At 38.1% G+C, this 25,494-nt stretch overlaps 1 protein-coding gene across 3 annotated transcripts in view; it reads left to right on the top strand.

Annotated features, from left to right (window-relative positions):
- Window positions 1-25,494, top strand: part of TENM1 (teneurin transmembrane protein 1) — a 428,532-nt gene that overhangs the window by 401,067 nt on the left and 1,971 nt on the right. For all 3 annotated transcript variants that reach the window (XM_067548198.1, XM_067548197.1, XM_067548199.1), the window contains 6 exons: window positions 3,655-3,827; window positions 5,602-5,837; window positions 15,504-15,800; window positions 21,019-21,406; window positions 22,059-23,279; window positions 23,938-24,080. In XM_067548198.1, coding sequence (XP_067404299.1) covers window positions 3,655-3,827; window positions 5,602-5,837; window positions 15,504-15,800; window positions 21,019-21,406; window positions 22,059-23,279; window positions 23,938-24,080 — 2,458 coding nt within the window. The remainder of the gene's footprint in view (window positions 1-3,654; window positions 3,828-5,601; window positions 5,838-15,503; window positions 15,801-21,018; window positions 21,407-22,058; window positions 23,280-23,937; window positions 24,081-25,494) is intronic.

Raw genomic sequence — 25,494 nt, 5'->3', positions numbered from 1 at the left:
CTCTATTTTGTTCTCTAAGATCATTCAATAGAATATACTTAATCCCATTACAAAATAAGATATAAAAAAAATCCAATAATGAAAAACCTCCATAAATATTTGTCAAATATTTTAAGTGATCTTTCCAAGAGCAATTAATATTTCTATCAGCGATTTCACCTGCAGTAATTATATATGTTCCAGGTGAAGCATTGGACCACTCATAACACGCGTTTCCAGTGGGGTATAAAATTAGGGTCCTACCCTGCAAACCTTTGAGTTATAGTAATAATACCTAGCAGTCCCATTGATTTCAATGAGTATTTGTAACTTCCAGTGGCATTTACATTAGGGTCCGATTGTGTAAACCTTTTCTTCCACGTGCGATTATTACTACTGTGAATAATCCCATGGCAGATGAAATATAACACATACATTTACAGTGAGTGGGACAACGCCCAGTAATTAATACAATGGTTGGTAGTACAGGTTTTCAGGCTGGAGTCCGTCCCTTCTACTCAGAGGGGTTTACAAGATATGATGGTCCCTGTTCATTGTTTAACCAGAGAGTATTTTCCAGATACGTCAGGATACTTTCCACATTCCAAGCACCCTGATTTTCACTTTGAAAATTAGATGTTTTGAAAGGGTTACATGCATCTGAATTGCTGTTGAATCCTGCATAAACATAGGGTTGGGGCCAGGAGAATTAATTTATGAACAACTTTCAATTGAAATTGCTCGGAATTGTGTTTTCTTTTTAAACCAGATTTGCATTCTAATCTAAAAGTTCAAACCATGACACTGTCAAGCTGAAATAGGGATGAGTTTGTTTAACAACACGTATCATACATACATTGGAATATGAGCAAAGATAATGAATAGTTCAGAACATCTACCTGTATGTCAGTTTCCCTCTCTGAGAGAAATTATTAAGAGGGAGGAAAATCACCTACAAAAGCACTTGTCACCAATCTACTATTATCTGATGAAATGGAAGTGCTAAAAGAACTTTTGCATAAAATTGCAGCTAATGTACAATTTTCAGTCATTTTTTTAAATAAAGACATGAAAGGGAGAGATTTTTGTGAGAGACTTCAGTGAAAAACAAGGACGAGAAAACATAAAAAGGTTCCCTTTTAAAAAAATAAAATGATTTCTATTTGAAATCATTTTTACCCTTAATTATATAGAACATATATTAATGAAAATGTGCTTTGAATGTACATGCTCCATTGTGCGTCTCATTCATGGTGGTGAGCACTTCCTCATGTGAGTACTTCCACTGAAATGGGTGGGGTTACTTGCACTATGAAATGGTCACTGACATGAGTGAGGGTTGTGTAACTGGGTCCTAAATGAACATTAATAGGTCTTGATTCTACCACTCTTATTGTGTTGTGAGTACCACTTGCTCTGCAAGGATTTCTGTTGATTTCAAGTATGGTACTCATGATACTGTACTACTCATCATAAATAATAGTGGCAGAATTTGGTCTTTAGGAGTTTTTCTGGAGGGGACTGAAAAAGATCTCCTTATGGTCAGATTGTGGAATCTTTACTCAGAGTGGTGAACTCTCACCGGTGAGACTGTTCATTTGGGTACATCTTCACCAGTGCAAGTGTTCTACAATCTGGCCCTTTATTGTTAAATGTATAATCATTCAAGTCCACTTTTACACTGTGTCTGAATAGCAAATTTTCCCATAGTCCCATTTTCATCAGCACAATTATGCAGGGAGTTATGTATATTACCAGTAAGGGTGGCGGAATAAGACCCTAATTTTTATTCTTAAATTAGTTCCAGTTAAGGGGCCATGATCCTGCAGTAGAAACTCGTAGTTTAATTTTGTATAAAGACTGGGCAATCTGAATGTTCTAGCTATCCTCTCACATCTGTTCAATCAGGCAGGAAATGAAATATCATTGACCAGCTTTCTAATAATGAACAATAGTGATTTGAGTTAGGTTAATCAGCAGATGTGGAAGCTAGTCGATTTCCATAAGGGGGATGGAATGTAAATAAGTGTTCATAATATATATGAGTATAGTAGAGAGACAGAGAGAGAAATATAGTATTTCTAGCATTTGATGAATTAATTTGGCAAAAAAGCAAGTTGTTCAGCAGTTATGTCTGAAACATGTTTTCATCTGAAAGGAACATCTGCTGTATTTTTCTCTTTTTCTTTTTATGGGGAATCCAAATTTCCCTCATTTTGCACACAGATACTTCTGGAGCCATGTGGACATCGGCTAATTTAGTCTTTTGTACTACAGCAATGATGCCAGCACATTAAACAAAGAACATGGCCAGATCACTGTTGTAAAATGGAATGACTCCATTGAAGCCAATGGAGCTACACCACTTGACACACCAGCGGAGATCTAGCCTCATGGTGTTTGTAGATATGGGGAGAAAGACTCTAAAATATTATAACTATTTGTTTCTACATACAGATATATGTCCTTACTCACATGACTAGTTCTAACTCATGTAAGTAGACCCATAATTTCAATGAGTCCACCTGGATGGGTAAGAAGTATTCATATCAGTGAGATCTGTAGGACTGAGGCCTTATTATGTAGCAATGCCAGGTACAGAGTGGAGTTCTGCGTAATTTTTTCGGAGAGAGAGATTAGTCAATCACCTGCAGCAAGCTGCTGGCGTAAAGTCAAAAGGATATTATTGTATACCATTTAAATTCCAAATAGTAAGTACTGCATAAATATTTATTAACAACTTGCAGTGATGAGATGTGAATTTGTTTTATTTTTTTTTAAATCATTATTTTAAGTCATAGCAATATTAATAAAACTACAGAATCGCATGAGAGCCTTGAAGGAACAGTTTGACTGAGATCTTGGGTCAGCCTGTTACCAGGCTTTCATTCTGCTTTACTGCTATCCACTATTTCAGTTAAAAGAGTACAAACTTATTTGTAGAAGTAAAAATCCACTGGAGATGTTGTTCCAGGTCTGTGTGTTGTTCACTTTTTTCATAATATGGGCTGATTTGAATACACATAACGTTCCTTGAAATAGAATAATTCTTTCAGCACTGATGAAATTTGGGTTATCTAAAATGTTTAGGTCCAGATACTGCTGCCCTTCTTCATGCTGAGAGGAGACAACATAACCATTGTGAATTGGATCCTATCTATTAACTTATAACTGTAGAGATTTTTTAAATTCAATCATCCATATTAAATATTTTAACTTCAGCAATAAAATATGTTTGAATTTTATCTAAGAACTAGGATTTATTTTGATTCAAATATGAGAAAATATTGTTAGTTATCTGGATGCAGGGTGACCTCTAGTGGCAGCTTTCCTATATCACATCAAAGTAAGTTTAAATCACCAACCATTGTACATACTGCAACTTAACGTGATATAGGTACTTCAGATAGTAGTGGTTTTACACTATCGTGACCTATTACCAATTGTATTTTATCCAGCATTACTAAAATATATAGCTCAAATCATAGAGAAAGAATTCAAAAGTTGCAGAATTAACATAACATTTAACAATTAATTAAAGTCAACGATCTTTACCTTTTTATTTATTGTGCCAGCATTATTTAAACATGCACTATATTCACTCATAGGAGCACATACAAATTGATACTAACTCTCTCCAAGGTTCTTTAACATGTGAATCCCCTATTTTCTCAGATATGACCTTGAAGGCCACCTGACCAATGCTACGTTTCCAACTGGTGAGGTCAGCAGTTTCCACAGTGATGTTGAAAAACTAACAAGAGTAGAACTTGAATCGTCAAACAGAGAAAATGTGATCACAGCTACAAACTTCTCAGCTACCTCTACTATATACACTTTAAAACAAGGTAATTAAGGCACATCTGTTTCTTTCCCCCTAATTATTAAATTTGAAACTATAACCTCATTTGCATTTTTATCAGTTTGCCGAAAAAAAAATCACCAACCTTTGTTTGATTGTTTCCTCCCAACTTTAACACAAATTGCTAGTTCCTACTTTATTATATTACCGAGGTAACTACTAGAAATGTCATGTTGGTGGATGCGCTTCCAACTATGAGTGTGTTCAGGGACCATGGATAGACTCTGTTATCTGAAACCTCTGCATCCTCTAGACTTTATGGGTAAACACATTTAGTATCTCAATATCAAAGTGATAAGAATTGCTTGTATTGCACCTAATTTTTCATTCTAAAAACTACCACACAAAAGATTGACTTGCCGTATTGACACTGTAACATGGAAATGCCATAAGTGGCTGATGTGGTGAATTCATTCCTGGTAATGCCATTTTCTAGAAGCAGTACTTGTAGGTATGACAGCAAAATATGGCTCATATCAGCTGCTTAGTGCATGTAGCTAGATCATGAATACCAAGATTCTGACTGGACACCTGTAGTTACCATGGTATTTCCCTGGGAGCGCTAATCTAGTAACATATGATCCTTTCTGCTAACGGGTCACTCTCTTGCTAAAATATGCCCAAATGCTCTGCTTCAGATTCCTGATGTCAGTTTTAACAAAATCCCTTCTAAAATGTTCAGTCTACTAATTGATTTTCTTCCTCCTTGAATTTTTTTGTTGGTGATGGTGGATTTTTAGGGGAGGTGGATGGTGATCAAGCTAGCAAGCTAAAAATAGAAGTGTAGTCACCACAGCATGAGTGGCGGGCAGAGCTAGCCGCCTGAGTACGAGCCCATCCAAGACTTTAGGTACTTGGCCACTAGCCCCTCCCTCTGCTCATGCTATCGCAGCTACACTCTATTTTTAGCATATAAGCTCAATAAAAGCTAGTGCAGGTACATCTCATTGGGCTGGAAATTACACCTTCCGTGCAGGCGTATCCTTAGAGGTGCAGCACAGAACTCACAGCCTAGGGAAGGAAGACTTAATGTGGCTTTAAACCACCTTAGCACTGTCGCAATCCTGGGCTGCTCCTAGGCCTTCAGCATAATTTAGACTGTACTTGAGGCCTATCTAAGCTTTTGGCAGCTTCCAGGGGCTGCCCTGTGGGCTGCTGCACTGCCTGGATTATCCTCAGCATTTCACCATTGACCCACCCCTGCTCTGCTAGCTGCAGTCCTGACATGCACCCTATATCAGGGCTTGGAGAGGGGGTCCTCAGACGGCACCTTGTCACTGATTTCCACAGTGCTGGGGAAAGCCTTCCATAACCAGCCTTTTACATGGCATAAATAGGCCAGAGTTGGGGGAGAGATTCTTATACTAAATAGTTGAAAAAATAACTCTCAGACTTGACTTCAGTTCTTCCTTCTGTTCATTTAAGGGTGTGATGCTTTCCTGTATTAGCAACATATTGATCCCCCATCATCAGACTTTCAGAGTGGCCAAAAAGCCAACCTGGTGAATTCACTTCTTTTTAAAAGCCTAAAGGCAGAAGACCTTTATTCAGGACGTAGGATGCCTACAGTATGAAAATAATAAGGCCTAAAGCTATTGAAAATCTATTTACATGTCTGAAGCCCTGCAGCCTCCAGGTTACAAACGTGCACAGAAGTTGTTATATATACAGCTGCCTACACACATAACCCTTGCACATCTAAGATTTGTTTTATAAAGCTGTAGAACTGAATTTTCCTCCTCTTCTTGTTTTATTGACAGACAACACGCAGAATGTATATCGGGTCAGCCCGGATGGTTCACTGAGGGTCACCTTTGCCAGCGGAATGGAGATCACTCTAAACACAGAGCCCCACATTCTGGCAGGTGTTGTCAACCCCACTTTAGGAAAGTGCAATATCTCGTTACCTGGAGAGCATAATTCAAACCTTATAGAATGGAGGCAGAGGAAGGAGCAGACCAAAGGCAATATTTCAGCGTTTGAGAGAAGATTGAGGGTAAGGACTCCTCTTTTGTAAAGTGCAGCATTTCTTTGGAAGATAACTGATTTTAAATCATGTTGAAATTCATTTCTTTATAAAAATCGTAATGAAGAGTAAGTATATTTTAGAACTGGGCCTTAGCCACAGATTTCAAATGCGAACTATTTCTCCAAAGTTCATGGGAATTCTAATCCATTCTTGTTTGATTTTCGTTGTTAAACTTGACCTCCAGATGTAATTGCTTTTTCTTTTCTTTTCAACTAAGGACTAAATTGCGATTTTTGGCAGAAACCCTGGGCAAGGGGCAACGTGTAGTTACTCTTCCCCAGTAGCAGATTGTGAGTCTCTCCATTCTGACTTCCCTTCTTGTTCTGGGTGGAGGTAATCAGCGCTTTACCTGGTGCAGATTACTTCTGCTGATGCGCTGCTCAACTGAGCTGGCCAGTACATCTGGAGAAAAGGGGGAGATTAAGGAAAGTCAAAAGCTACGTCTCCATGGTGCTGTTCTCTCTCTCCTTCTGGTACCAATAAGGCAGCTTGCATCCCTCATTCTCCTGTCTGACTGCACTAGCCAGGTCACAATCTGGTCCTAATAAACTTTTAACATTGCATCCATGCTTTGTATTTTCCTTCCTGAGAATTCACAGATGACGATGACAGATGGTCACATTCAGCATTTAATTAACAGTAAGACCCAAAGCAACTATTAACTTGTTTAAAAAAACCAGTGCTTTAAGAAATCAGTTGTATTATTGACACAAATACTGCTTGAAACACCTATAAAATGAGTGAGAATATTTAACATTCAAAATAAGGATTAACAATAATGGCCTTCATAGCTACGTATAATCTTAGATTGTGCCAAATCAAACTGTGACGGTGTATAGATGGTTATTAATCAAATATTTCAAGGATGCTTCTTGGTTGTCAGTCCTACATGATTTTTTCTCAGCAAAAGTATATGAATTAATTCACTTTTATCTCCATTTTGAAACTTGAATAACGTACGCACGCATTCACTTCTTTGTTACGTATTTAATTGTTGTTATATTATTATTATTATTTGTTATCTGTATGATTGTAGAGCCTAGGATCCCTAGCCAAGAACTATTATGCTCGGGGCTGTTTAAACACAGAACAAAAAGACAGTGTGAATCTATTAGTGAATCATGAACCCAGCCAGTTATCAGAGTGTGGTTATCATGACATAGCTTCCATCTGTTATGAAACCAACTGTCAGACCAAATGCCTTTCAGACCACTGAATCATAATTTCCTCACAAAAAATCTTGCAAAACTCCTTTGGTTTTCCTTGCCCTTCCTCAGATTGTCCATGTCACCTCTTCTTCTTCACAGTTTGAATCCTCATTTTAGTTATAACTGAGGAAGCAGTTGAACAGTTATTTAATATACTGTATTGGCAAATGTGCATGTTGTAGGAATGAATGGCTGTCTCCAGTGGCCTTCAAGGTGCAATTCAACAATTTAATTTCTGCATGAGTCTTTCAGACTGTGCTTAAATAACTGCAAAACACCTATTTAAGTGCATTGAGTTATGAAGGTTATAAATGTAAAAGGTGCATCTGATCATCTGTTCTGCCTTATATTGCCATATATTCAAGTGCTTCATCCTGCCCAACATTTTTCTGATATTTATCTTAAATGTTCCATTGGCTAATTTCATTCCATGATCTTTTAACACATTTTCAGCTGCACCTGTTTTCCTCAATAGTACTTGCCAAAATAGGAGGGGGCTCATAGATGGATTGGTCCGAGAGGAGTGAAATATGTGCGTTATGGGAAAAATTACAAACCAGCAAAAGCACCGATAGATCAAATGCTGAGCTGAAGCTGCATGAAACCACTAGTTCATTTGTTGTTCCATTCAATAAGAGAATCTACAGTATATGACTCACTTGACATATTGTCATGGAAGCTCCACTTCTCCAAAAAAATCCAGCTACGTCACAGTTGTATCATCTCGTATCATTATTTTGGTAAACTAAAAGGAGCCTGATTGTACTCCTAAGATGTGCACAACAAGGAGACCATCCACACATGGATCCCGCTTCTGGCTCAGAAAGGCATCCTAGCAGCCTATATGGAAGAGTCTTCTCCTCCCCTAGACACCACAGAGAGCACTCCAGGTCCAGATAGCCACACAAAGATAGAGGACAAACAGTGGGCATGCTGAAAGAGGACTGGATGGGATAGAGACAGGATTTGGCGAAGAACACTATTCCACCTACATTTTTCTCCATGTCCTCCCTCCTTCCCACTCCACTGTGGAATTCCCCTTTGCGGTAGGGGCCTTTGGGAAGCCCAGGCTAGAGGCATTCCTGCTCCATTGGAGCACCACTGCCGTAGAGCAGAGTCAAAGATGCACTTAAGGCACAGCTCCTCTGTGCAGATCTCAGGGTGTCAGCAGGATTTGTGGGCCCAATATGCAAGCTTGTCCTTTTATTCAGGGTGGGGGAGACCCCATTCCTCCACTCTTAACAGGAATGATAGGGGAGAAATCTCCATGAAGATAACCTTATGGATATTCCCAGAGAAGGGGGCAATTGAACTTAATTTTTTTTTCTAAATTAAATTATCATTTTAAATACAAGTGGGAGGACTGTATTTTTGCTCTATCTTGTACAGTGTAAGATGATAAACCTTTTCCCCCTTTTAAGTTTAATCCTTTCGTGCCGTGCTCATCTGGGATTTTGTATCTTGAACCAGGGAGCTCACATAGTCACTGAACATAGATGCCAGTACATCTTGGTGCTTGGGTTAGGATTTTTGGTTCATTATTTTCCTCTCTGCCACCTTTTAAAAACAAAAATACTAAAGCTGTGAGAGTGGCTAGCAATGAGTCACTTATTGTGAGCATCCTGGATGAGGTGAGCTTTCTGGAGGGTCTTAAATGAGGAGTGTGATGGCTTGTTGGCCAAGAGAAGAGAAGACATTCCATGCATGTGAATAGAATCAGGAATACTTCTAAGAGAAAGGGACAGACCAAGTATCAAAGCTGGTACTTTTGATAAAGTGGGCATATGATCACAAGTCAAATATATAGCATAGTGGAGTTGTGTAGGGCTTTGACACTGAAGATAAAAGTTTAAATTTGATGGTGATGAGGAAGGGGGATTCAGGGAAATGCAGGGAATTATGAGGAACAGTGCAATTAGACAAACAGTCACAGTATCAGTGTATATTAGGATTTCACAGAGAGCTTCATTTGCTAGGTAACAAGGCGATTTGAAAAGGAAAAGCAGTATAATGTCAACAAAAAAAATAAAGTCTGAGACCAACAAATTAAATAAATTAAAGGTATTTAAGGCTTATTGTTGACAAATCTTTGAAAACTACTATTTGGGTACAGTTACAAAAAGTTACATCATTTGAGGGCTAGAATACAAATCAGAACAAGTGGCACTTTTGCCTTAGTTCGTATTGGGTCACATTTTGAAAAAAAAGCTGCTTAGCACTTGATGATATGGGGATGATAGGCACTATATAAATCCATAAACTAGATAGATCATGTCTTGGAAAGCCTGTAATGAAGGAGTATGAGAGTTTGATGCTGAATTTTGAGAATCGGAATAAAAAGAGGCCCCAGGGATTATGCTGGGTGTCACTGGAGATGAATAGACTTGCAAGAGTCCTCAAAATTAAAACAAAATAAAAATAGGTGGCACAATCCAAAATTTTTCAGAAAGAAGGGGGAAATTCAGGTCAAATTATTTCACTTAAAATTTTGCAATGGTGTAGTTAAAGTGGCCAAGAAATTCAGTCCATTAAAGCAACCAATACAAATGAGTTTGAGTGATAAGGAAATAAATTAAACAGCAGACAACTGGGGAATGTGATAAAGAGAGACCAGATTATAAAAGTAGTAGACTTTTTCGTCTCTAGGATTTTCTAATGCTCTTAATTCCCAGGCCCCATTAACAGGCAGCACGAAAGCATGTGACTCCCGAGGACTGTTAATTCATTCTTGGAGGTGAGGCAGCCTACCCATGCTAGTAGCAGACCTTGAAGAAAGATATAAAAGTAATGTTTTTAAAAAATGGTAAGACTGCATGGTATGAATTCTTCTTCCCAGAAATGGAACAGAGAAGAGGATCTAGCACATTAGTAACTACAGTCCTGGAGTAGGTCCCAACACACCAATCAGGTGGAGAACTCTGAAATTAAACATAACTTTTTTAAGTGTATAATTCTCTGACTTAGTGCTTCCTTTAAATGTGCAAAACAGTCCTCGCATACGTTTACAGTCTTTATATTAATAATAAATCTACATACAACCAGGCATTTTAAAATGAATCTTAATCTAGCAAGCCTTTTTTTTTTTTATCAGTTGAGCTTCTATTTTAATTGACTTCTGAAAATGAAGCAAAGGCTGCCGTTAAAACCAATGGCATGATGCATAGTAATATACCAATTAGAATTCAGTGCTGCTCACTCCTTTCTTTTGCATAACTTAGAGGGAACTCAGAATTGGATACAATCCATTTTTCACAAGTGACTGTTTACAAAATTGAGAATTAGCTGCCTTGCTAGTCTCACTCATTTGCACTTAAAAAAAAACAAAAAAAACCCAACAACAACAACAGCTTGCTGTCCAAAATTCAAGTCAGACATTTTGAGGATATGGGCTTGAACAGATATGTTTATTATGCTGGTTAACAAATATTTTTCCATAATATTACTAGTTGTGTAACCAGTACTTTACAGTTATAGGGCAAGATCCTCAAGTGATGTAAATTGGTTTAACTCCATTGAACATACATGAGTGTACACATACCTACAGACTGGTTTACCCATCTTTGGTAAGCATTAGGTTTGAGAATTGAAGTCATTGGAATTACACCAATTTGCCTCAGCTGAGAATCTGATTCTTTGGTAGCTGGTTCCTCTTTATTGGCGTAGGAAAGTCACAATGCAGGCAAAGTTGTAAGCAAATGTTTGACTTGTGCTGGATATTGGAATACCTTAATTCACTTGCCTCACATTAGCTCATTACTCAGTTGTGCACAGATTTCAGAAATCATCTTTAAGCGAAACCACTGGGATTTCAAATCAACATTTCTGCATTGGCTTAGAAGTGAGGGTTCATAATTCAGCGATCCGTTCTAAAAAACCAGTTCTACTTTGTGCTTCTGAGAAGTTAATTATAAAATAGAAAACAAAAACAGAAATAAAACACTGAATTTTACAGAAACAACAAGATGTTCATATGCCTCATCCCTTTCTGATCTGTTTTTGATTCTTATTCGTTGGATCATGTCTGAATTTAGATTGCCCTTCAATCATAATATTAATAACAAGGAGAAAATTAAATGTGTACATAGATAGTAAAAGAATATTAGTCAGGATTTATCCTCTGCTTTCTTTTCAATGTGTTTTATCACCATTCCTTGTTTCAGAGAAAGTAAATTTACTAAGAAATGTCCATCACACAAATATACTAACAAATGCAGTTGAACTGAAAATGACTTTTTATTTAAACTCTTTTAACTATTAGAACATAAATTGTAATAATTACAGCTGTCTGCTGGAGTAGGTAGGCATTTTACAGCTGTTGTAAATGAACACTATTAAAATTAGAGATGTATGCATATAAAACCACAGGAAAGATAGTTTAAGAATGAACACTTGCTTCTTCTCGGTTTCCAAACCATTTGTCTCTAAAGATTAGAAAAAAAATGTTCCTTTTAATCACTCACACCATGTATAAGTCACAGCTTGGGCTAGTATTATTTAACATTTATTTTAGAGCTGTGCCTACAGGCCACAATCAGGACCACGGCTCCATCGTGCTGGGCATTGTACAAACATACACTATGACATAGTCCCTGCTGTGAGAAGTTATATCACAATTTGTTGTTCAAAATAAATTAATGCAAGCATTGAGGACTGGTAGTTTGAAGAAACAAGTCAATAAACGATCTATTTTATGGTTCCCTCGATTATAGTTGATCATTGTACATCTCTAATTAAAACTGAGCATAATGCTAATAATGATGGTCTTTGGCGATTGAAAAATTTGAGGAAATAGGTCAGGGAAGAAAGAGGTAAATGCGTTTCATTGCCAGAGATCTGGGTTCAAATTTTCATTTGGAACTCAAAGGATTGGAATTCCCTTCTTAATTTGACCTATTTGTCCACAAATGTTGACACAACATAATATGATTAGTCTATTTTCTGCTCAAAAGACACCTGAAGCTGGAGTAACAGGAGTGTTGCAGGTCATGGATGAAATGCATTGAGACAGCTTTGTACAGAAAAATACTGGAACTATTCATTGCTATTGTTGACTTCTGTGACTTTAGTGATAAACAGACTATGCAACCTATAATCTGCCCTCTTCATCCAATATGTGATGTTGTGATAATTGGGCCTATACATCTGCCATCATTGTGAGTTCAATAGTAAAAAGTGTGTGTAAGTCCCTAAAATGTCACAATAACCTATAACAACAAATGTTGATGGAAAAAGGTACAAAAGGAAGGTAAAAAGGCCTCCTGATAACAAGGATGTTGTTATGATCATATTTAGTAAACAAGAAAAGCGTGGAATCAAAAATCAGTGAACCAAAATTGGTGTGTCAAACACTAGGCCTACTTGTTGGATCAAATAATGAGAGGGTGAACTATTCCACCCTTCACTCCTCCTTTGGGTACTTAAAGAAAGAGACTTTGTGGGAAAAAATGGCTATTGGAGTGAGCTTCACTATCATGGCTGCCACCCCCAGTGTCTCCTGGGATCCTTAATCCTCAAAGATGTGCTGACCAAACTGGGCCAGAGAGCGGGAGCCAGGTGACATCACCACCTCCAACAGTTCTGGCTAAATCTCAAACATCATCTGGGATGTAAGACTTTGTCTCCTCCCTCCAGGTGTCCTTTCTCTTCTCTACCTTAGTTTTTTCTCTTTTCTATGTCTTTCTCCTTTTTCTTTTTGTCTAATAAGAGTCTGGCTTAGCTGGCCATGACTGTATATGTTTGCAACACTGCTGCAAGTTTGTGACCAGAAAAAGGAAAATAAAAGCAATGCCCTAACCAGCCCTATGCTGGTACAAGTTTGCCAGGTCTCGGAGTGGCTGATAAGATCACGTGTTGTGCCTGTGTTTTTCCAGCAGCAAGGTTGCAAGTGAAAGTCAACACCAGAGACAGAAGCTGCATTTGCTCTCTTTACTGTTCTTTTCTCCCCCATTTGTCTTGTTAGGAAATGGGATCCGACTTTAACAACAACAGTAATAACAACAGCTCCAGCCCATCCCAGCTAAAGGACAGTTATTACCATCTTGAAATACCATTTAAGAGACTGTCAGACAATTGGGTTTTTCCTTCTAAAAACTCTCTCCAGCTAAAGGGAAAGGGAACAAAGGATGTTGTTAAGATGAAAACCTTATTCAATGCTTTACATTTCAAATATTTTCCTTCTTTTTTCTGTACCTTCAATAAAAGGTTCAAAAGAATTTTAATGGTATGTTTTCCATGGTACTAAACAGGCTAAGGTATACACAGCTTTACAGAGGTTTCCCAAGCCCTAAACCTTGTCTAACACTGTTTAATGGTGGACAGTGACTGGGATATGTTAATACTTTTGACTCTTTAGGCCTATGTATTCCATGTAAATTAATACAAGAATGCCCACTACAAGTGTGTGCAGTAGGTCCTTGCCTCGCTGACTGGAAGAAGAGGGGTTGTTGCTCCTTTGAGTGCTCCCCCTGTAACTGGTAGCAGATGTGGAGGAAGGGGAAAAGTCCACCTTTATGGAGTGAAAAGAAGCAGGAATGGGGCTGGGAGGGAGGAGTGGCATTGTCTCAGCAACTGACTGGAAGGATTGGGGATTGCCCATTCAGTCCTGGAGAAGCCTCATTTACCTGGATTGGGCTGGCTGCCCCCACCTTCTCACCCATAGAATCCGAAAAAGCACCAGATTCCTTCATGACCTGCTGTGATCATTACACTAGACTCCCCTTTTCCCTATGGGGCTGGGAAGGAAATTTTCCCTCCCCGCCAGATTGTCCAAGGGGGGGGGGGGAGGATGGTTTTTTTTCACCTTCCCCTCAGCAGGTTTGGGACCCAGTGGCATGGGGGAAAGGGGTTAGGTTATAATGTCGCAGCTTAGTTCATAAAACTTGTGGCAGATGGCCAGTGCTGGTACTCGTTATGAAAGGGATATAGTTATTGGATAAAATGGATTGGAAAAGGATGTAAAGCAAAGCATCCCTTAAGGAACAAGGGTGATTTGGAGCTCCTATGCCTAGTACAGAGGGGAGCTAACCCTCTTCTTTTCTAGCTCCCTTAATCCTTTTAGAGAGGACGATGGTTGAGTCCCAGCAACAGGATGCCAGGGATCAGGTTGGGGATTATGTGGAAATAATTAAAGAACAGATGATTACCTGCACTGTATAATTTAATGCTGTGTACCATTAGATACTTTAAGTGAATAAAATTGCAGCCTAATTAAACCACATCCATTGCTTTCTTTCTTCCGGTGTGGCCGAACGATGGAGCTATTTGATTCTTCTGAATCAATTGCTGCTATCTGTCAGCTTTTTCTGCCTTCTCTCCCTTATTGGCTGCTTCCCTGATCCCACATAAAGAAGTTTATGGACATGAGTGGATAGTGTGTGTCTGCTAACATATCTGTTCCCTTTTCTGTACTACTTTCATGTGCATCTTAGCACTGGCTACCACAGTAGTAGTAACTATGCTATCAATATAGATGGAGATTTGGAGAAGCAGAATGTCTGTATTTAATATATGGACCCAGCTCAGCTGCAGGTCCTTGCATGGAGTCAGGAAGTCAACACATAGGAAGAAGAAAGATGAAGAAAAAATAAGAGGAGGACTAGGGACAAGATTAGAACAGAGGGATGAAAGGAAGTTTTAGGGTTTTAATATAGGGTTTACAAAACAAATATGAAACATGATAAGTGTAAGAGGTTTAGTTGTTTCAAAGGAAAGCTAATGATAAATGCTAATTTTAGGTTCCAAAGCAATTGCTAATAACCTCACAAAAGTTTTCATGGGAAGATTTTCTTAGTTTGTATACATTTCATTTAATGTGTCAGCTGCTGCAGTTGCCCTGGGTAACATCAACCTGTCACCACCACAGTGACTGTTCAGCTATAAGCATGCTACGGGTCTTGCCTGGCAGGTGGCAAATTGCTTATTACAAGGCAATGCATACTGCAATACACCTGTGGTGGTGGAAATGCTTTGGTGGAGAACAAGCTGATGTTACACAGAGCCATTGCTATTCGACAAAGAATCAGCAATAGAACCTGTAAACAATACAGTCCTGAACATTGTGACTAGCAGACACTTTAAACTCAAAGGTCCAACTCTCTTCACTTCTGGATTCACTTTCCTTAAACCCTGTAAGTAAAAAAAACATTTTTAAATGCACTTTTATAAATACAGGAAGGGTGCAAATGCAAACATCACCCTGTGTAAACCAGAGTGCTACAGTTGGAGAGCAAAATTCCCTTCTTTTTCTTTTAGGTAAGTTTCATATTCCAGCTGTTTGTAATAACGGGCTGAAACTTTGGATTTTCTCATCTTCAATAAGCACCAGATTCACAAAAATACATTAAAAACATAGTTTAATTGTCATAGATGGTAATGTACAAAATTGCAGCATTTTTAAGACTCATTATTCTTACATATTTATCTTTAGGCTCACAACAGAAACCTGTTATCCATTGATTTTGACCATGTAACCAGAACAGGAAAGATCTATGATGACCATAGAAAATTCACTCTTCGGATTCTGTATGACCAGACGGGACGTCCAATTCTGTGGTCACCCATCAGCAAATATAATGAAGTCAACATCACTTATTCACATTCAGGATTAGTGACCTACATTCAGAGAGGAACATGGACTGAGAAAATGGAGTATGACCCAAGTGGGAAGATAATTTCCAGAACATGGGCGGATGGTAAAATATGGAGCTACACGTATTTAGAAAAGGTAAATCAATTTAAAGATGGATTAGTATATTGAAGTTAGGACATCTAGATCAATATAAAGACTAAATTATAAATACGTTCTCTGTCACGGTAAGTGACCAACAACAGTAACTAAGAAGCTTTCAATTATAAATGGGAATAATTATATATTTAGATCAGTGGTTCCCAACCTTTTTGAGTGAAAGCCCCACTAGGTAAAACACGCAACCCCCCCCCCCACCCCTGCCCTGACCCAACCATAAACCCACAAACCCCTATAAACACACATAATGATAATAATAATACCACTAAATTACATAATTAATAATAAATAATAATCAATTACTCTTACCTGAGTAAGAAGCTCAGCCTTCCCAGATGCAGCTGCCACTGCAAGCCCCGTGTGGCCTCGATTCTTCCTGTCCCTCATGAACTGAGGGTAATAGAGGCGGCGGGCGCTGGCAGGCTGGTCAGGGCTATTCCATGCCCCCACTGGTGCAGGGTTTCTCTGCTCCGAACGGTGTGGGGCTTGAGGCTGCTGCGCCCGGCCAGCATGGGGTTCAGGGGCTAAATGATCTCAGTATTACTGAAGTCTCATGGACCCCCTGTAATCTTTGGCACCCCCCCAAGAGGTTGCACACCCCAAGTTGGGAATCATTGATTTAGATAATATGTCTTTGGCTGTCATCACTTATTAGAACTCTGTAGTTAAGCATTTATTAAAACTGAATTGGTGAAATGTTTTCCTTTTATTTCACTCTGATAAGTTTATTCACTTTTTTGAAAGGAGAAACTTTCCCAAAGGAAAAATGTATGCAGAAATATAAAATTGAGCAGTAACACATTTATGCTAGAATAAGTGGCAAGTGGCATTAAACTATAGTTTTGATTTTTGTCTCAGTTCAGTTAATGTGCTACATTAGAATAATTTTTCTAAAAAACTTTTTGTAAGTGAATTTTCAAATGTGAAGGAAGATGAAGGTTGGATTGCATTAATAATAGGATGGAAAGCTGCAGACCTGTAGGCCATTGATTCATATCTGCCATAGATTAGTAGTGGACAAAGGTCATTAGCATCTGAGAGTTCTTTAATGACTTATGTAAAATGTGTTGATGGTCTCAGTCCAGTTCCAAGTTGACAGAGGTCCATAAAACCCACCATCACTTTTGACATGTATCATCATTCTCCATAGAGAAGTCAAGTACTTAAAGGACATTGAAACTGAATTATCCTCTGATTTACAAAGGTGGCCCTTCTAGGTTAGGATTATGGAACAATGTAAGGAAGCTTATAATACCACTGCCTATAATGTATCTATCCTGTGCATAAAGATATTGGTTTCCAAGGCTGTCTATCCAGCACTTTTCAGGAGCACTGTTTTCACTTTTTTTAAAAAGAATAAAAGGAGATGGAAACAAGTATTCCACTTCTTTCGTAAAGACTTCATGACTGAGTTTCCTCAGCAAGCATTATCTGCAATTCTCTGTAGAGATACAGGTCACATAGCAACGGTACAAAAGTTGCATGCTCCAAAGTGGGGCATCATTTTTTCTGTATGTCATGCTTCCAGAGCCAAAGGGACATATCAAACATTTCAGTTCATATTGTAAGTATATCTCCAAACAGAGTCCTCCACAACAAAAAAGAGATAGTGGCAGCATTTGAAAATATCCAAGATCCCATGAGTGTGCAAACATTTTCCAAGCTGTTAACCACAGGAATCAAGCAATAAAGCTGATAGGTGATATTATATGCCAGGACATCCAATGACTTGTAAGTTATTTATACATTTTACAGTTCTAAATGTGTACTTCTAAGATATCCTCCGTTGTACACATTTTTAATATATTTAAGTCTGAGCCTCAAAAAAATTGGAATCTAACCCAGGGAGCTACCTCGTAGAGCTTGGAAAGCACATAGAAACGTGAGTCCTCCCCTATCTGCAGATATTGTGGCATCCCCATTTGTTAACACAACTGGCAAACCATCGAGGTTTCTGAAATTTGGTTCAGATGAATTTATCAAGTCCTCTCTTGTCTGTTTATTGAGCTGAAACTCGGAAGTAAACAGGTTTTCAGTACTGCCTGGTTTCATATTCGGACAGTGCCATGAGAACAGCTTGTGACAGTACCTTTATATTTCTTCTGTGAGCCTGAAATTTTAAAAGGCTTTGTGCATTTAAAGTTTTCCAAACCAGTTTGTCTATTCCTAGTCTGTGTTGAGTTTACAAACATAGATGCATGAGCTTATGTGCTGGAGTTTATACACATATGGCCGAATCCTGATCCCCCACAGATAAATGGCAAAACTTCCACGGGCTCACGTGGAACCAGGATTTGGTCCATACTGTAATTCCCAGGGGAGTTAATGAGACAAGGTGGGTGAAGTAATATATTTTATTGGACCAACTTCTGTTTAAACTGTTCTCTCACCAAAACGTTCTGAAAAAGTATCTGATCTCACCCACCTTGTGTCTCTCATAGCCTGAGACCAACACAGCTACAATAACATTGCATACAACCGTGGGAGTCGGAAATAATGGACTTGCTTCTCCCTACATGCAATTGACATTTTCACCAATGTGTGCTCCAAACACAAAGAGTAAATTCCATATTTGTCTGATAAAGCCTTGTACATCAAGTGAACAGTTTGTGGGGCCCCACTGAAAAATAATTGTTTATTGTGTTAATGTTGTAATAATTTTTAAAGCTGTGGTTGTCTGAATCCTCATAAGGCCACCATTATTTATTTTTATTAAAAAATCAATAACATAGTTCATTTGGATTTGTTAAAATTCCAGTTATTAGGTATACATTTTTCCATCTGATTGATTAGCATTCTTTATGGGTTAATTGTGGTATTTGGGAGCCTTAATTGTAGCCAAACTTCCCTCCTTTCTCAGTAAATTAATTTTAAAAACACCATGATGATAGTACAGGAAACATGTATTTAATACGATAATTCAGTTTGGCTTATTTCAGTCACACTAATTAATTATGTTCTTATAAAAACCACTGACAACCCAAAACTCACTTTCGAAATCCTTCTGTTTGCAGCCAGACAAAATACTTGCGCAACTGCATGTTTACGTTGAGCAGAAGTGACATCTAGTGGCCATTTTTAGCAATGTACGTGTTTTGTGTATTCTCAATAGACATTCCAAGCTATAGCTTCTAGTTGTTTATCTGAAAACCTCATGAAGGCCTCAACACCTGTGAGTTTCACCATATCCTGGCTACTTTATAAAATGATAGCTTTTTGATGTTTTAAGAGCTAGGCCATGAATTCCTTTTGAATCAATTAGAACTCACGTGCATGGATAGTTCAAAACCTATTCTAACATTTTTAGAATGGGTAGGAAATTACCTTTTATTCTCTTTATAGTACACACTGATAACACTAGATAGGATACGTCTCCAATCCTTGTACTGTGCTTTTACTGTCCTGAATAAAAGTGGAAAAGCAACAAAGTGCTGTGAAAATGGCACATAGGGGCACTAAAGTTATTTTAGAGATGATTCTGATCTTGTTGTTCATACTCTGTCACTGGCATACAGCTTAAAGACAGAGCAGGAAGCATTATAACAAGAGAGTCATCACATCAGTACAGGGAGAGAGTTGAGTCAGTGATTTACTGCAGACTTGAGACTTGAAGGTGAGAATAAAATAAACACTTTGTATATTTTGTAAATGTGTGGCAAACCAGCAACAAAGAGATCAGGAAAAGCTTGGTAGAAAGTCAGTCTTCACCTGCTGACACTGGATAACTGAAGTATGGCAAATGTTGATATTCTTTGATGTTGATATTGAGTATAGGTGATAGATTTATATCACCAAAGGCAAGCTGAAATAAATGGGTGGGGGACCAGGAAAGAGAAGTTTAAAGAAGATTGGCTTAGCCTCTCTTCATTCCTTTGGGCAGGCACTTAGGTATTTGTTAGATCCAACTAGCTCAGGGCCAAAGCGTTCAGCCCTTCGCAGGATGGAGCCCTTACTGTCTTCCTTCCTGACAGGGTTTTGAGCTCAGAGACAAGTTGTTTTTCTGAATTTGTTTCCAGTGTTATAGTGTCCTCGAAGGATGGTCACAATGTTGCTCTTTAGAGCTACATCCTGCAAGTTGCTGGGTGCTGTGGCTTCGATTATACAAAGCACTTAGATCAGTGTGGCTGTTTACGTGCTAAAATGCTTTGTAGAATTGGGGTCAGAATCTAAGCACTTTGCTATACAAGTCTATACTGCAATTCAAGTTATACAGCTAGGATATGTGCTACTCAAGCACAGTCATGCCACATACTAGAGCTGGGCAAATACTGCAAACATTTTCCAGGAATAATCACTCTAAACTTTTATTGGGTTCATTTCTGCAACGATAGCGCCCCACAGGGCTTCTGCACTGCACTGGGTGGATGTTCATAGCACTGAGTTTTAGAAGAACAAAAGTTTACAGACGCTCAATTTTAAATTAGCATGCCCGAATATTTCTGCCAGAAGTGCTGGCCCAGTCATCTAGTTAGGGAATAGAAAGCAGACCTTGTGATTGCTCTGACCAATCACAACTAATCAACACAGCAAATAGGAGTTACTCACAGACATTTGTTTACAGGTTAATCACTAGAGATTAAAATACTTACACCAAAAAATAGCTCTCAAATAATTTTGGCATCCTAATAAATCTGGGGACATTCAGAGGTGGTTATGCCATGAGAAGAGACGAGTACACAGAGGATGGACAGAATGCTGTACTCATTCTGTGGAGGGCAAGGCTGTTCAGCTGGTATAAGCACTATGCTAGGGACGCTAATAACAGCTAAACAAATCATCGGCAACAATGAATGTTGCCTCTTTTCTCATCATCTAGGAACATTTGCTGGTACATTATCTGTATTAGTGAGGGAGGTTCTGTCTGAATTTGCTTCATGGTTAGGTCAGGGCTCTAAATGTTTCAAAGCGGCCTACTGGGTTACAATGATGCTGCAGTGCAATACACTGAGAGTTATGTCCGCCTTAACAATTTTGTGTCCTTACAGCCAGTGTTATTTCTGTCTGTTTCTCTCTGTAAGCAGCCTTTTTGGCTGCATGTTTTCTGAAGCTCAGAGTTTTATTTTGTATTGTACAGTGAATAAGAACAAGCAATAGAAATGGGAATCGGTCTCAATGTTTCTTTAATTTTCTTGCATCTACTTGTTAATAATCATTTATTTTGTCAGTTATTTAAACTGTCATTTCTATTTTGTTGCAGTCTGTGATGCTCCTCTTGCACAGCCAGCGCCGCTACATTTTTGAATATGACCAATCAGATTACCTGCTCTCAGTCACCATGCCTAGTATGGTGCGCCATGGTTTGCAAACCATGCTTTCAGTTGGGTACTATCGCAATATCTACACCCCACCAGACAGCACTGCTTCTTTCATACAAGATTTTACCAGAGATGGACGACTTTTGCAAATACTATATCCTGGAACAGGACGCAGGGTCCTTTACAAATATACCAAACAGTCACGACTATCAGAGATTCTTTATGATACTACTCAAGTCACGTTTACATATGAAGAATCTTCCGGGGTTATTAAAACGATACACTTAATGCATGATGGATTTATCTGCACCATCAGATACAGGCAAACAGGTTTGTTAAAATTATCAATATTTTTAAAGGGGGATACAATCACCTCTGTTAAAACTTTGGCCTCTGATCCTGTCTATCTGGCATATAACTTGAAATCAGGCTCTTAGGTTTTTATGTTTCAGTAGAAAATATTTGTCTGTCTGCCCACAGACTTATAAAAGCTATCCCATTTGAAATATGCAGTATTCTTGCTATGAAATGACTCTCATAATATTTGATTATTTTTATTCCGATATATGGACATTCACTAAATAATAAATCAAGTTACTTTACAGTTTATATTTTCACATTTCCCTGTCATAACAAATTCAAAGGAATTATTTATATCGGGAATGTGTTAGCCATGTTAAAAATAAATTAAAGTTAGTATTAGCTTATAAGTAAGTATATGGAAATCGTAATTATTTGAAAACTATAACTTAGCTTAAAAGATTATTAATAAGTATTTAAGGAGTGTCTGTGCACTAAATAAATGCATGAGAGGAAATTTAACATTTTTCTCACTTAAAGATGTTATAGTCAAATAGCAGTAAGACTCAGGAATACATTCAGATTAACATCTTTTCTTTCCTTGTGATGTATATTAAACAGACTATGGACCTCATTCATTTTTTCTTGCTTTTCTTTTCTTTTCCTTATTTGCTATTTGTAGGTCCACTTATTGGTCGTCAGATCTTCAGATTTAGTGAAGAAGGCCTTGTAAATGCCAGATTTGACTACAGTTACAACAATTTCCGAGTCACCAGCATGCAGGCCATGATAAATGAGACTCCACTTCCGATAGATCTGTACCGATATGTTGATGTATCTGGAAGGACTGAACAATTTGGAAAATTCAGTGTAATCAATTATGACTTAAACCAAGTTATAACTACCACTGTGATGAAACACACCAAGATTTTTAGTGCCAATGGACAGGTGATTGAAGTGCAATATGAAATTCTTAAGTCTATAGCCTACTGGATGACCATTCAGTATGATAATATGGGTCGTATGGTGATATGTGATATACGAGTAGGAGTAGATGCCAACATAACAAGGTATTTTTATGAATACGATGCTGATGGTCAACTTCAAACTGTCTCTGTGAATGACAAAACCCAGTGGCGTTATAGTTATGACCTCAATGGAAACATCAACTTGCTTAGTCATGGAAACAGTGCCCGTCTCACTCCTCTGAGATACGATCTTAGAGATCGCATCACTAGACTAGGAGAAATTCAGTACAAAATGGATGAAGATGGTTTCCTTAGACAAAGAGGCAATGAAATATTTGAGTATAACTCCAATGGTCTCCTGAACAAAGCTTACAACAAAGTGTCTGGTTGGACTGTGCAATACTGTTACGATGGACTAGGACGACGAGTTGCAAGTAAATCAAGTCTAGGACAACACCTACAGTTCTTTTATGCCGATCTCTCCAATCCAATAAGAGTTACTCATTTATACAACCATACTAGCTCAGAAATAACATCTCTGTATTATGATCTTCAAGGCCATCTCATTGCTATGGAGTTAAGCAGTGGAGAAGAATATTATGTTGCTTGTGACAACACTGGCACACCCCTAGCTATCTTTAGCAGTCGGGGCCAAGTAATAAAAGAAATTCTGTACACACCTTATGGAGACATCTACCAGGACACTTATCCAGATTTTCAGGTTATCATTGGTTTTCACGGAGGGCTCTATGATTCTCTTACTAAATTAGTGCATTTGGGTCAAAGGGATTATGATGTCATTGCTGGACGTTGGACAACGCCAAATCATCAAGTGTGGAAACATCTGAACACCATCCCCAAACCATTTAATCTGTACTCGTTTGAAAATAACTATCCAGTTGGCAGAATCCAAGATGTTGCTAAGTATACAACAGGTAAAAAAAATCTTATTAAAAATGCTTCTAGGTCAAATCTTTATATGGATCCAATTCCATGGAATTTGCACACATCAGAGGAGAGGAATGGACTCTCAACTTGCATAAATTTTAGCTGAATGTATTTAACCTCCTACTACACACATAGCTTTATCTATTTTCTGTGACCTTTCAGCAAGTCAATAAAGCAAGCAAATAGCTTCATCTGCTGTCTTTGCTAAGTACTAGAATTAGCAAAAGAGTTGAGGCAGCATTATCTGAATTCCTTTCCATGATATGTAGAAGGAAAGTACAATACAGAATTCATGATAGCTATAATCTATAATAATTTTTTTTCTCTGATAAGGCATTGTATACAAATTTTGAAAACATAGAATTGTGTTAAATCAGTATTGCAATTTAGTTATTAATGTTCTGAGGTTTGGTTAGGTCTTGGTAAAGGATATCTAGTCTCACTGGTAGCTGCAATGGTAGTACTAATTTCAGTTCTGTTCGAACCATGGTCTCCTTTTCCAGTGCAGAGCTAGCACTATCACTTTTACTTCTCCTCGCCTTACCTTCTGGCTCACTTTTTCTAGAAATGGAAAGTACAAAATACATTTAGCTTCCCAAGAATTAAGTGTGTTGGTACTAAGAATGCTTTGATTTTGTTTTGTAGACATTGGAAGTTGGCTAGAGCTGTTCGGTTTCCAGCTACACAATGTGCTTCCTGGATTTCCAAAACCAGAGATAGAAACTTTGGAGACAACATATGAACTTTTACAGCTTCAAACAAAAACCCAAGAGTGGGATCCTGGAAAGGTTAGCAAAAGTCTGCCTACAAAAGCAGATGGTCTGCTTTCTAGCTAACTGAACCATTTCTAAAGCTAAAAGAAAGAATACAATTAGAAAATACATAGAAAATGTTCAAACAGGTCTTGATAGACAGCCCAAGCCACTGTAATCTGAGGGATGATTTTCAGGAAAAGAACAATTCAATTAATTGAGGATATTTTTGTTCATTGCTCCTATATTATTTTTATTTATTATTTGTATTACCATAGTATCTAAAATCCTTAGTTTCCATAATTTCAATATCCTTTTGTGCTAGGTGCTATATTCAAAAACAGAACACAAAGATGTTCCCTATCCCAAATAATTTACGATCTAAATATAAGACAAAAGAGGACACATGGATATAAATAGACTGACATGGAGTATAAGGAAACAATGGGACAGCATTGGTCAGCATGCTAGGCAGCAGTCTCAACACGCCAATGGTCTAACCATTGTGAAGTTTTTCTGTAGCTTGGCAGGGGAGAATTTTAAGAAGAGTTTTGAAGGAGGATAATGTGTTAGTTTTGCAGATGTTTACAGGGCACTTCTCCCAAGCAGAGGGGCAGAAAGCAAGAAGGTGCTTGTTTGAAAATATAACAAACTGTAGCTTTCATGTAATAAATTTATACTTACTGAAATATGAAGTGCAAATGAAATCAACAGATCTTCAGTTTTTATTGGACTGATGCCACAATGAGGAGTAAAAAAGTGCCAAAAATATTACATCTTTAAAAGTCTTTTCCGCTGTAAAAAATGTTCTGTAATAGAACAAATTTCTTTTTAAAGCATAGTAGAGGGGTGGTGGTGGTTTTGTTTTTAAAGCATTTTTTAGTTGTAGGTTTCAACACTGCCTCAGGCCTTGTCTGCACTCAGAATTGCCATGTTTGAGCAATTGATGGCTAGCAGTCAATGTAACTGCACCGGTGCAGATCTCAGCTGTTCTCTGGGCAGACACTGACGTTCAAGATTTGATCCTTATTGAACATCTATTAACAAAATCCTGCAGTTTTACAAAATAATTAGAACAGAAGAGACTGATTCTCTACTGCCTCTCATCTTGTCTAGTCATGTAAAGTGCATGTAAAATGCTACCAGATCGAAGTAATAGCATTTTACGCTCACTTGGCCCAGGTGCAAATAACTGTGGAAGGTACAAAGAGGTTAGGACCCTGCGCATGCAAAACTCCCACTGAAGTCACTCAGGCGACGCTGAAATAGTCTAGTGATGGGCATCCTAAAAGAATATGAATGGATAGATGTCAGAGGCAGTTTGCCTGAGTAAGGACTGCAGGATTGGGCACTAGATCTATCTGCATGTCTTAGGTATCTATATGGCCCCCATTTCTGTAGTTTGGGTGGCTCAGGATCTTTAATGTTTTCATCCTTACGGGATGGGATT

This window comes from Emydura macquarii, unplaced genomic scaffold (genome assembly GCF_026122565.2).
Source record: "Emydura macquarii macquarii isolate MOO-44397 ecotype Brisbane River unplaced genomic scaffold, CSIRO-AGI_Emac_v2 contig_1253, whole genome shotgun sequence".
Lineage (NCBI taxonomy): Eukaryota > Metazoa > Chordata > Testudines > Chelidae > Emydura > Emydura macquarii.
This window is presented reverse-complemented; position numbering and strand designations above follow the sequence as displayed.